General features: G+C 37.6%; 1 protein-coding gene across 5 annotated transcripts in view; it reads left to right on the top strand.

Moving 5' to 3' along the window:
* The window catches only part of arap2 (ArfGAP with RhoGAP domain, ankyrin repeat and PH domain 2), a 198,185-nt gene extending 185,118 nt beyond the window's left edge, over positions 1 to 13,067 (top strand). For 4 of the 5 annotated variants that reach the window (XM_062982213.1, XM_062982216.1, XM_062982215.1 and 1 more), the window contains 4 exons: positions 2,511 to 2,546; positions 4,190 to 4,253; positions 8,333 to 8,467; positions 10,766 to 13,067. In XM_062982213.1, the coding sequence (XP_062838283.1) occupies positions 2,511 to 2,546; positions 4,190 to 4,253; positions 8,333 to 8,467; positions 10,766 to 11,095 (565 nt within the window). In that variant the 3' untranslated portion in view covers positions 11,096 to 13,067. The remainder of the gene's footprint in view (positions 1 to 2,510; positions 2,547 to 4,189; positions 4,254 to 8,332; positions 8,468 to 10,765) is intronic. The other variant, XM_062982214.1, reaches the window with a different exon arrangement.
* The last annotated feature ends 327 nt before the right edge of the window (positions 13,068 to 13,394 follow it).

Below are 13,394 nucleotides of genomic sequence, written 5' to 3'. Positions count from 1 at the left end.
ATGCAAACGTGAGTAGATCAATAGGTACCGCTCCGGCGGGAAGGTAATGGCACTCCATGCAGTCATGCGGGCCACATGACCTTGGAGGTGTCTATGGACAACGCCGGCTCTTCAGCTTAGAAATGGAGATGAGCACCAACCCCCAGAGTCGGTCACGACTGGACTTAACGTTAGGGGAAACCTTTACCTTTTACCTTCCTTTTAGCAAGTAGTTTTGCATTTCTGATGACAGAGGGATGTAAGGTTTTACAAAACAAATAAGCTAATCTAGGGACATCATCACATGAGCTTACTAGATAGAATTGCTGCAGGATAACCACATCTGTTTCTGGTAACACACAATATTGTGCATGCCCTGCTACTGATTTGCCTTCCATCTATTTTCCTGGTGCTTCTTTTTACTGATTTTAAAGCCTGTCAATATCTCCTGAGAGCATTGCCTTCCCTTTGATTTGCTGGCAATCACATCATTTATGTGGGTAAGATTTCCTCCTCTCTCTTTCCCCTTATTATTCTCAATTGTTTCCTCCACACATTTCATTCTGTTCCCTTTTTCCTCTATATTAATGTAACAATAAATTTCTGTAAAAATAAAAAAACTTGCAACTACACAACATGCTGGGTAGGGCAATATGATGGGCTTATAAGAGAGAGAAGGTAGATAATTACTGCAGAGATGTGAACGTACTTAGCCTGGGATGCTTCCATCTAGTGCAGTGGTTCTCAACCTGTAAGTCCCCAGGTATTTTGGCCTACAACTCCCAGAAATCTCAGCCAGTTTACAAGATGTTAGGATTTCTGGGAGTTGAAAGCCAAAACATCTGGGGACACACAGGTTGATAACCACTGATCTAGTGTGATAATGACTATACTAATTGTAAGATATTTCTGTTCCCTTAACTAATGGGATTACTACAAGTTAGCATGCTGATATAGTAAACTATATCCATTCTTTCTTCTGCATTAAATTGTAACTTCACAGTATTAATTATTGTTTGGATTAAGGTACCGTATATACTTGGGTATAAGCCAACCCAAATATAAGCCGAGGCACCTAATTTTACCACAAGAAAACTGGAAAAACATTGACTCACATATAAGCCAGGAGCGGTAAATTTCAGAAATAAAAATAGATACCAATAAAATTACATTAATTGAGGCATCGGTGGGTTAAATGTTTTTGAATATTTAAATAAAACTCTAATTTAAGATAAGACTCTCTGACTCTGATTAAATCATTATTATCATCTTCTTCAATGTAAATGCCATTATGTATCCTTTTAATAATAATAATAGGGTAAAATAATAAATTTCATAACAATAATAATATCAGGATGAAATAATAAATGTATTATTAATAGTAAAATAGAGTAAAATAAATGTAATAGTAACAATAATAATAGAGTAAAATAATAAATGTAATAATACCAATAATAATAGAGAAAAATAATAAATGTACCATATATACTGGAGTATAAGCCAACCAGGACCCTCACTCGAGTATAAGTCAAGTGGGGCTTTTTCAGTCCTAAAAAGGGGCTGAAAAACTAGGCTTATACTCGAGTATATACAGTAATCCTTTGCTGTGTTTATTTCTTCTCTGTTAAAAATGCTTTATGAAATGATCCTTTCTAATTTTGGCGTGGTGTTTCTTGTGAGCCATCCTCAGTCTCAGAACATCTGAACTGAGTTCTAGTGATAGGTAGAATGCTCTAAGGGACAAAACTCTTTATGTGGTCCTCTTTGTGTCACATTCAGAGCCAGAGAAAAAGATAATACCTTCTCTGAAGTATCGTATATACTTGTGTATAAGTCGATCTCATGGATAAGTTGAGGGCCAGTTATGGAGCCAGAATTATGGATTTTGACATGACCCATGTCAAGGGTTCAACTTAGAGACATTCCGTAGCAGGCTTCCTGGACATTCCTTGCCAGGGTATTGAAAGGAGGACTGGCATTTTTCAAATACAAGGTTGTGCCTGGAAGGACTCCTTACTTCACCCAAACATCACCTCCTGTAACAAAAATCTCACCCTTCGTAATACCTTGGCAGGAGATTTTGACAGCCCCTTTGATGCATGGGGAATGCATGCTTGAGTGTGGGATCTTTTATTTTACAGAAGGCTGCACTACTTGTAGCAAAAAAAAAACCACACACAGAGCACATACATACACACTCTGCTTCTTGGAAGTTTATAGGAGCCCTGCTGAGGCAAAGATGATGCTTTCTTATGTCTGCATGCATTTTTGTGCTTCCTTAGAAAACATATCATTCTTTAAAGACAAATCACAGCTTTCTCCTTGCATACATTATGGAAAATAATAATATGGGCGCATTCATAATTTGCTATCCATCTCCTTCCATTTTAAATTGATTCAGAAGAATGAAATACTGAAGTGGTTTACAGATGATTAGCTAAACGCCTGAGTCTTTTGCACTTTAGCTTTGTTAAGTTTGCTTATTTGTCCTAACATTATTCAATTTTTCATGTTTTATTTTACTTTTGCAGTTGGGGTCTCACATTGTACTCTGAGAAATATCACTGGTAAGTCAACAGCAGGATCCACCCACCCCAGTACCCTGCCTACTCTTTTATATTTCAAAACCAAAGGTTGTTGAGATTTTCATTTAGAAAAATAAATAAATAAGGAACATATCACACAAGTACACTGATTATTATTTCCTGACTAAGCAATTGCTATTCACAAAAAAACAGTAATTAGAAATCATGAGATATTTTCAAGTACATAAACCCAATAAAAACAGTTCTTTCTATTTGAGTTAGGGATTTTCATATATACATATACATTCATGTGTTTAATTCATATGTTTCCCAGTTTTACCTCAGCACAACAAATTGAAATAAGTTAGGATGAAAGAGAATACATTTTCCAATAAAAATCATATCTAAGGAGATATTTGAAACTGGAAGCTTTGGGGTATTTTTTTTGTCCTTAAGAAATTTCAGAATTCAAAATTTGTTGACTTGAACAATATAGAGATTGATCTGCTGAGCATGTTAAGTAATGAATGCCCAAAAGTCCACTTCTGTTTCTTTACTGTTGATTCATTTCTTCTAGAGTGGCAAAGCATTGCAATAACTGCAACCTAGTTCCAACACATTTGACATCATGTCAGTCACAACGCCAATCGGGGTATAGGGTGGCAACCTGTGCTCGATGGGGTTACGCTACCCCTGAGGAAGCAGGTCCATAGTCTGGAGGTTCTCCTGGACTCATCCTGACACTTGAATCTCAGTTGTCAGCGATGGCTAGGAGGGCCATCGCACAGTTAAAATTGGTTCACCAGCTGCAACCGTACCTCGAAAAGCCTGACTTGGCCACAGTGGTCCACGCCTTAGTTACATCCCAACTGGACTACTGTAATGCACTCTACATGGGGCTGCCTTTGAAGATGGTTCGGAAGCTGCAGTTAGATTACTAACTAGCTAGATTACTAACTGAGCCTAGCTATAGGGAATACTCCATGCCCCTATTTAAACAGCTCCATTGGCTTCCAATAAGTTTCTGGACACAATTCAAAGTACAGGTTATTATCTATAAATCTGTATACACTTCGAGTCCAACCTATCTTCAAGACCATATCACCTTCTATGAACCAGCGTGGGCTTTGAGATCTGCTAGGGAGGCCCTTCTCTCGGTCCCACTGCTGTTTCAAGCACAGTCGGTGGGGATGAGAGAGAGGGCTTCCTCGGTAGTGCCCCCCCCCCCGGCTCTGGAATTCCCTCCCTAGAGAGATTAGGTTAGCCCTCACTCTCCAAGCCTTTCAGGCTACTTTAAAGCCATGGCTTTTGAGACAGACCTTTGACCTTGAATAATTTATGGCCAGAATTCAGGATTTAGCAGTCACTGCTCTCCAGCATTTTGGGTAGCTAATTGTAGATAGCCAGTTTTATTCACTGGTTCCACTGTGTTTTATGAGTTTTATAATTTTATTAGATGGGGCCTTGTGGGTGTTCATTGTTTATCAACTTATGTTTATTGTTTTATATGCTTATGTATTGTTTGTTTTATGTGTAGTACTTTGACGTGCTTTTGTGAGCCGCCCCGAGTCCCTTTGGGGAGATGGTGGCGGGGTATAAATAAAGTTTATTATTTATTATTTATTTATCTATGCATAGTATGGTACGTCACTGGAACTGGATTCATTTTAATGTGTTTATTCTAGGCATTTGTGCTGTGATGGACAGGAGTCTCAGTTTGAATGGCTAACCAGCATATTTGTTGCCCAGGTATTGTTTCTTTTTATTATTTATATAAATAATGGTTTGGGTTCTTGAAAAAGGTGTTAGATTCTAATGTGGGTGTAAAAGATGTATATAATATTTCTTTGCCTATTTCCACATTGATCCCCCAACATATGTTCATTTTAAACAAAATAAAAATAGGGTTGTTCTAATTCTAACTAACAGGAAAGAACTGTTCATTGGAATGGAAGTAGTGAATTTGGGGTTGTTGTATGTCTTTCGGGCTGTATGGCCATGTTCCAGAAGTATTCTCTCCTGACGTTTCGCCCACATCTATGGCAGGCATCTTCAGAGGTTGCCTCTGAAGGTTGTCGGCGAAACATCAGGAGAGAATACTTTTGGAACATGGCCATACAGCCCAGAAAACATACAACAACCCTGTGATCCCAGCCATGAAAGCCTTCAACAACACAAAATAAAAATATTTTCCTGTTCAAAATACAGCTAAAATGGCAACCTGGACATTTAAACTGTCCTAAACAAAACTAACATGCAATGTATCAAGTCAGTACCAGGTGTAATATAATTGTATACAACCGCTTTTAGGTAATACGTTCCTTTTATTGTTAAGTTCCCATATAATCCAATTTAGTAAAGTGAAGAGCCCCACTTCCTTTTTTACCCATTATAATAAAGTATTGGAAATATCAACACATTCTGGTATCCTTAAATGTAATACATTCATAAATTTTCTTGATCTGCACTCCAGTTTATCACATAAAGCAGTGTGGTCCAACCTTTAGTTACCCGAGGGCCAATCAGACTTTAGTATAAGAATGTGAGGGCCAGAGATATTCCAGAAATAAAACGAATTCTTAAAAACCTAAAGTAGTAAGAAGAGTAAATGATTTTTTTTTCCAAATGTTAAATTAAAATCTTTTTCCAATAAGAAGGGCAAGGGCCAACAAAAATGAATTGGTGGGACACATGCAGGTCATGGGTTGGACCACACTGACATAAAGTATTGTATACATTTAAACAGAAGTATCTGAAACATGATTGGAGACAACATTCTCCTGTAGCTTTGTGTTACTACTACAAAACAAGTATAGTTAATTCTGTTGTTTTTGATTAGTACACTTTTCAATTCAATTCTTTGCTACTTTGTAGACTTTAGACCAGAATAAATTCAATCTCAATCAAAATCAGGTATTCTCAGAACAGTCTCTGTTTATCTCCTGAGATGAAGATATCTATGGCAAGAGCAATCATGGGGATTAACGTCAGTAGTGTTAGGAAGAATAGGTTTCCTGACTACATATAAGGAGCCTAGTTAACAATTTTGAAGCCATTGTGTGAAATTTAAGTCAATGATCACATCAGCAATATATAAACTGGCAACTTGCTCCTCTTAGGTATTCTAATTTAGGTATTCCAATTTAGTGCCACATGTACACACCTATACATACATACATTCATAAACACATAAATACACATATGCATGCACAAATTGAATGCTAGTTTTTCTTTTTTCTGCATTTGGGGTCAACTCTTTCTCAAAAGGAAGACATGTTGCTTCTAATAACTTTCATGATTATTTACTGTATACCTGTACCATCACTGATTTGCAATAAAAATTTCTTGCTAAGCTTACTATACTGTGGTTTTGAATAATCTGCATGTTTTGGGCAAAATTTGACTATTTTCAACTTTATATTGTCATGAATAGGCGGCCTCAGTTCAGAAAATAAAAGACTACAAACTTTGAGAAACTAAAGCTGATCTCAGTACAACATATGTTGTTAGATCCGAGAAATGACTAACTGCACAAAACATTTATAGATAAACCAATTCAAATATTCTATGGGCTTTCATTTCATTTGTCAAAAAGCAGTACCAGATCCCCTAGCATGGATTTTTCCTTTATCAGTCCATTGATCCAAAAAATCTCATAAATACTCCCGTTTTCCCCTCCCTCATATCAGATCTCTCACAAGAACAATCTTCTAGGTTTTGAAGGTTGTAAACTCCCTCTGTAAGCGGCCGTACATCTTCCAGGCTAAGAAAAAGAATTCAAAGCTAATCTGCTTGCATCATAGGTGACACCACTTTATCAGGTGGTCCTTCCTGGCAACCTTTTTTGTAAGCAGATACAAGCATATAAAGCATGGTAATACCCATTATCTAGAGCACATAATGCATAGCCAATACAAGAAACATACATGCAACAAATGGAAAATAAACATTGCAGGATTTAAATTCTTGGCAATGAAGAATTCCAGCCACATGTAACTGTGTCAGATGCCCCTGACAACTGGCAACGTAATAGGACTGAGCTTAATAGCTCTTAATTTAAAAGCATTACAGTCTAATGCTTTCATTTGATTTAGCACCATTCATATGTTGCACTATAGTTAAAGGTAAAGGTTTTCCTCTGACATTTGTGTCCGACTCGAGGAGTTGGTGCTCATCTCCATTTCTAAGCCAAAAAGCCAGCATTGTCCTAGATACCTCCAAGGTCGTGTGATTGGCATGATTGCATGAAGCACGGTTACCTTTCCACCGGCACAGTACCTATTGAACTACTCAGATTTACATGTTTTCAAACTGCTAGGTTGGTAGAAGCTGAGGCTAACAACAGGATCTCACCCCGCTCCCCAGATTCGAATCGCCAACTTTTCAGTCAACACAAGTTCAGCAGCTGAATGGTTTAACCTGCTACGTCATCGGGGGCACTATGTCTTGGGTAAACCCTTAGGATTGGGTACGGGACCGCCAATCCTATTATCAACCCTGGCGATCAATGGGGTGACAGATGTCGCAGCCAGATCGCCCTCACATCCTATTATCATATATGTAGGCTATCTGGGCCATCTGGAAATGCTTCTCCTAACTGAACATGCATTTACTCGACCACTTTAAGGTAATTGAAATTACCTATTACTAAACCTTATTCAGCTTTAGACATTGTTCTGATTCTATTCATTTTCTCTAAATCACACTAATAATTTTGGCTTATATCCCTGGTAGCAAATTACAGTTTAAGAAGATCAGTAACACCTTTTCCCCTCAACTCTGTGGATATTCATTGTGTACCAAATCTTTCTATAGCTCTTGTCAGCTTTTCTCTGTTATAAAGCTACTTTTTATATTAAGCATTAACAATCAGTAATCTATATATATAAAAGTGTAATGAAATTTCGGCCTAGGACAAAACAACAAAACTATACATCCCAGAAACACTAGACTTGGCAGCACAACCCCTCATCCATGCCTCTACATTCATATAACAAAAAGAAAAGAAAAATAAAGTCCTAATTAGAGGGAGAGAAATAATTGTTTTTATCCAATTGCTGCCAGTTAGAAGGCTAAGCTCCACCCACTTGGTCTGCTGTCAGTTAGAAGGCTAAGTTCCACCCACTTGGTCTCCTAGCAACCCACTCAGCCCAGGGCCACTTCAATCAGGCCTCTTCCACACTGCCTATAAAGTAAGATTATCTGATTTCAACTGGATTATATGGCAGTGTAGACTCAAGATGAGCACCAACCTCCAGAGTCAGACACAATTGGACTTAATGTCAGGGGAAAACCTTTACCCTTTACCTTAACTACCACCAATTCCTCAATACTTTCTTTCCCATACCACCATACTTAGCCACAGCAACGCGTGGCCGGGCACACCTAGTGACCTTATACAGGGCTGATCAAGAGAGATATTGAGATTGAGAGAGAAAGAGAGAATACATGAGATGGTGCTGTCTTCAAGACAACAATGTCCATGTTTATAGTCAGTCTAAAGGACCATCACATATATGGGTGTAGGATCCTTCAGCATGGACTGGAAATACAGATCTGGTCAGCATTCCTTTTCTAATAAAGGGACTCTTGTGTTCATAACTCTATATGTACATAGAAGACCTTTAAAATTAATCCCAATCAGATGTTAGGTGGTGGTGGTGCTAGTCTATTGATACTGCATAGCTCCTTTATATGTTCATAGCTGAGAGCCTTTTAACATATTTTTGCTTCCATATTCTTAGAGTCTTTTATTTCTTGCTGTCTACTAAATGATTTCTGATTTGTAACAATCATTTCTGTGACACACAACAAATCTTCTTTCACAGCATAATAATATCTGTCCACCAGATGGAAAAGTGAGGAAGCAATCTATTACCAAAAGCCCCAGAATTGGTGGCTTACCTTTAATACCAATCCATCATGAAAGAAGTATTCCAAAAGCTAAAATCAACTTATCAGAGGTAGGTTGCTGGCTAAACTTGAAGATCAACATTTTTAGTGCCATCCAATTTCCCCTTTGGTCTAGAGCAGGACTTCTTAAATGTTTTCCACTCATGCCCACTACTGGATTGAGAAATGTTTATGCAACCCTGGGGAATATAGGTATATACAATAGATATTTAAAAAATTACTGATCGCAAATGTTAAAGAAATTTATTTTAAAACAATTCTTTGGTTTTAAAATTTATTACAGATGAAAGCAAATTTGCACACTAATTATGTACTTGTGTACTTTTACATAAATAATTAAATCTTGGCTGAATATTTGATATTTCAGGACTTAGAGCAGTGGTTCTCAACCTGTGATTCCCCAGATTTTTTGGCCTTTAACTCCCAGAAATCCTGACAGCTGGTAAACTGGCTAGGATTTCTGGGAGTTGTAGGCCAAAACACTTGGGGACCCTCAGGTTGAGAACCACTGAATTAGAGGATCTTCAACATTTTCATGCCACTCTGGCATGCTTCGTTTGCAACTTCATGTGGCAGAATATATTCTGTTGGATCTACCTTTCCCCTCCTGGATTCAAGTACTCTATCTCAATTCTGTATGAAAATAGCACAATATATTTTTTTGAATTTGTGTTATAATAATGCATTGATATTTGCTAGTGAAATACTGTGTGATTTTTATGGAACTTCATAGGAAGTAATAAATTATTCTGTTTTACGTTTCTTGTAAAATTAATTTCTAAAAATCAAACAAAATCTTATCTGTTGTGGGAAATTATCCACTACAATCAAAGCTATTTTACTTGGGGAAACTAATAAATCTATCCAAGAATAATTTCATTTTTTGCAGGTGCTACAGTACTGCTATCTCCACCCCAAAACCAAGGCACTTCTGGAAATGTAAATCCCAGAATTGCACAAAATAATTGTAGTGGTAGAAGATGTCTCGTCTGGAATTTAACCATTATATATTTCCATTATAACTCCATTTAACTGGAAGAATAAAATTGTTGGAACCATAGCAACAAAATCCTACCATATTCTAGCACACATTTAGAATCTAATGGGAATTGTCTTTTAACGTGCATGTCTTCCAAATGCATCTTGAGCTCCCACAAGGAGTACAGTTGTGTCTTTAGAGTGTAAGTGTTAGTTTTATTCTGAGGTTAGGCAGGGAGAAGATAAAATTTATGGCTCTAACTTAACTATTCACTTAACTAGAAATCACTGAAAGCATATGGGGACACTGAGATGTCTCAGTTTTGAGTTACCAGTTTGGGAATTCACAAAAAAAAACATTTTATACATGATGAATGATAATTAAGTTGATGCAAACTTCTATTGACTTTGAAATGTCCCAATTCCTTTCCTTTAATTCCTCTGCTTTTCTTACTGAAGGTGTCCAAGTTTCACATAATTTTCCCTATCACAATCCCCACATTTATATCTGCCTCCCCCTAACCACCCACCATGGATGGGACACTACAGTTGGCTTATGAGCTGAAGCCCTTCCACAGCACTTTGTAGGCTTGATCACATCAGGGGATGTGGCCATAATTTTTGATATTAATAGGATGGGACTTTTCCACCAACACTTTGACCTGGATCCTGATTTTGCTCTTCACGCTGGGAGGAGAGAGAAGCAGCGAAACACTGCCAAACAGTGCTTGTAAATACCAATTGAAAGCATGGTTGTCTTTATTTCTCCCCTTCTTTCCCCAATGAGCAGAGGATGTGGATCCCTTTACAAGGGTGTGACTTGGAGAAAAAGGAGTAGATTGCCTATAGACCTGTATGGGCCAGATGGAAAACTTCCATGAACCAAATTAAGCCCATGACCTGGAAGTACCCTTCTTTTACTGCTGAAAGGTTTTTACTATGTTGTAAATGTATTCAGTCAGCTTTATGCTCTCACATATTCTGACTGATCTTCCTGCTCTGTCCATTTTTCTGTGTGCAGTCACTCAGACTGGAAGCCTGAGGGAGAAAGGTCTTTCCATAGACCATTTAATTTTTGTAGGCACTTGGAAATTCATATTAATAATATAATAGTCTCCCTTCCTGTTTCAGATCAGAAGAATGTGAAATAGGAATAGGGGGTAAAGATACAATGCATCTCAGTCCAGTTTTTGAAATTATTGGGGGAAAGCCTTTCTTGTGGGAGAGAGAGTCTGATTGATCTTAGAAATTTTGTGCACTTAACAAACCCCTAGATTGATGGCTACTATGGCTTTAAGACTAATGAGCAATAGATAATTATTCAAGGATATCTTCTACATGTCATTCGTTTTCTGCTCCCTTTTATTCAGAATTCAAAGCTTGAATCTGAAAGCGATTTAACAGAAGACAAGAGAGGTTTGAAGGAAAGAGCATCACGGGTCGCTCAGTGCTTGGAACGTAAGGAGGAGAAAGCCCGAAACCGGACAAGGAAGCACCGAAGCCTGATCTGTTTGGATGACATGGGTCAAGATGTTGCTGACTCACACCAAAGACCCTACATGGACTCAAAGGCACCAAAGAAAAATGAGAACAAAGTCAATCAGATGCAGCTGGAATCTGATAATAAGCTTCCAGCAAATGTTATTCAAGAACTCCACACTGTCTTGCAGAGGCACAGAGCTCTCCATGAACAGTCTTAGAAACAGTTCTTCAGATCTGTACATCAGTGACCTGGTCATTCTAGGAAGAGAAATATGTTGTCTATGTATAATATATATTGTCTGTGTACAGTGTACAGGCTTTTGGACAGATAGATGGAAATAGAGGAAAACATAGAGGCAAGATATGCCTTCCTCTTGTGTGTGTGTGTGTGTGTGTGTGTGTGTGTGTGTGTGTGTGTGTGTGTATAGGTGTTATCTGCCAATCCAGGTATGATCATCATCCTATCTGAATGTATGGAAACTTTGGCAACCACTGTATATTGAATATACTCCAACACATGGACCAGAGTTATGTTCCAGGGCAATTCTTGACAGTTTTTAAATCTGGATTGAGAGACCTGTACTCTTGTATATAGACTGGTGAATCTTCAAAGTCTGGGAATCGGTAGCTGTTATATCACATTACATAATATTGAAGTAGATGGCAGGGGATTCTTCCTTTGACTCTTTATGGGCATTGTACCTGGTCTGAAGATAAAAAAGCACATGCCTTCCTCTCTTGCAAGTTTAACCCAAGTGGCCTAGTAATGGTGATCTGTTAGATTGTGTAAACAATCATTTTGCAAATTAGTAGTTTAATATTAGTCATGAGTGTCACTACATTCTCTGTGAGAAAGTTTTAAAGTCCCAGTTCAATGGAGTGCAGAATTCAAATAACCTTGCCATACTATAAAATCTTAGGACGGAACCATAGCTGTTAATATTGTATCAAGGTGCTATAATTGTGCATAACCTTAGTTCTTTTCAAAGGTAAACATCATGTAGTGGTGTTGGAAACATGGAAGAATAAAGGGACCAGTTTTTCACCCTCAAAATATCAATATTTTCAAAAGAAATGAAAAATCAAAAAGATATGATGAAAGATCCATTATCAATTTCATCATTGACTGCTTGTCAAAATGTCTCTTCCATTTTGCTGCCAAACTCGTGCTCCTGGAGACTTCCAGAAGCAGAAAATTACATTCTTTGGGATACAATATTGGATAGCATTTGGGAGGACCCAAGGCCTGCAAAATGGGTTTGCAATCCACATGAGGTTCTTGGCCTATACCATGCCTATTCCTGTTGCACAGTCATGCACATCCACAAAGCTGGGTATCACAGTAAAACTATTAAGAGTCTTCTGCCTCTGTGTTTTGGTGCTGCTGTAAGAAAAATAAGTATGTATGCCATGGTTACATTTGTTCTGTTAAGTGCAAAGCTGCTTCAGGTCATAGAACAAGTTTTTCAAAACTTTGTGGAATTTGAAATACAAATTGGCAAGATAAGGGAAGGGAGATTAATCCAGGAACCGCCCTGCACTTTTATGTGCCCATGGTGTTTTGAAACATGCAAACTTGTATAGAAGAATGATTGCAATAATGAACTGTACAGCATTATGACTAATAATATATATGAAATATAATTAACATTGGGTATTAGGCCACTGCATACTATGGTAGCAAAATTAAATATTTTGTTCTAGGCACATGGCAGTGTAGCACTGTGGATTCCTGAAATGTGTAGAATGCATCTACTTTAGGCTGCAAGTTCAGAGATTACTTTTTTAATGTCCCCGTATGTATTTTTTTTAAAGCAGAAAGCAATTAAGCTAAAAAAAAAGCTCTTCCAAAACTTCTTGCTCTGCTCAGGTGTTTTTTATTTGTGCATAGCTTTGACCAGTTTTTAAAATCATTTTTGACAGGCAAGCATGAAAAATGTGGTAATCTGCATATGATCAGAATTGGTAGGGTTGATCTATTTGGGATATGACTATTTGATTCCCCCCCCCCCCCCCCACACACACACACACTCCATAGACTGGATAAAAAGTTTAATCACCATATTTTAATAACTACCAAATGTCCTGAATGTAATGTTTTCAGTAACTGTACTTTGGAAGAATTATTATTTCTATTTATGTATAATTTGCTGCTGCTAAAAAAGTGGAACAATAAAGTGAATCTGGCCAAACCAAAATGTTACATGTGTACTAGATTTTTACAGGTTAATTGTTGAAGAAAACAAATTGAGAAAGAAGAAGAAAAAACAGATCATGTTCCATCTGCCTAACAATGAAGACCAGATCCTGTTTATGCTCTTCCTTCACCTGGAATAATGTGTCCAGTTTTGGGTACCACAATTCAAGAAGGATGTTGACAAGTTGGACGGCGTTTCAGAGAAAGGTAACCATGAAGGAAAAAAGTCTGGAAGCTAAACCCTATGAGGAACAGTTTAGAGATCTGAACATATTTAACTGAAAAAAGTTTAAGAGGGGGAATGTTAGCCATGTTCATAT

Source organism: Anolis carolinensis, chromosome 5 (genome assembly GCF_035594765.1).
Source record: "Anolis carolinensis isolate JA03-04 chromosome 5, rAnoCar3.1.pri, whole genome shotgun sequence".
NCBI lineage: Eukaryota > Metazoa > Chordata > Lepidosauria > Squamata > Dactyloidae > Anolis > Anolis carolinensis.
Note: the sequence above shows the minus strand (reverse complement) of the source record. Positions and strands in the feature narration are given on the sequence as shown.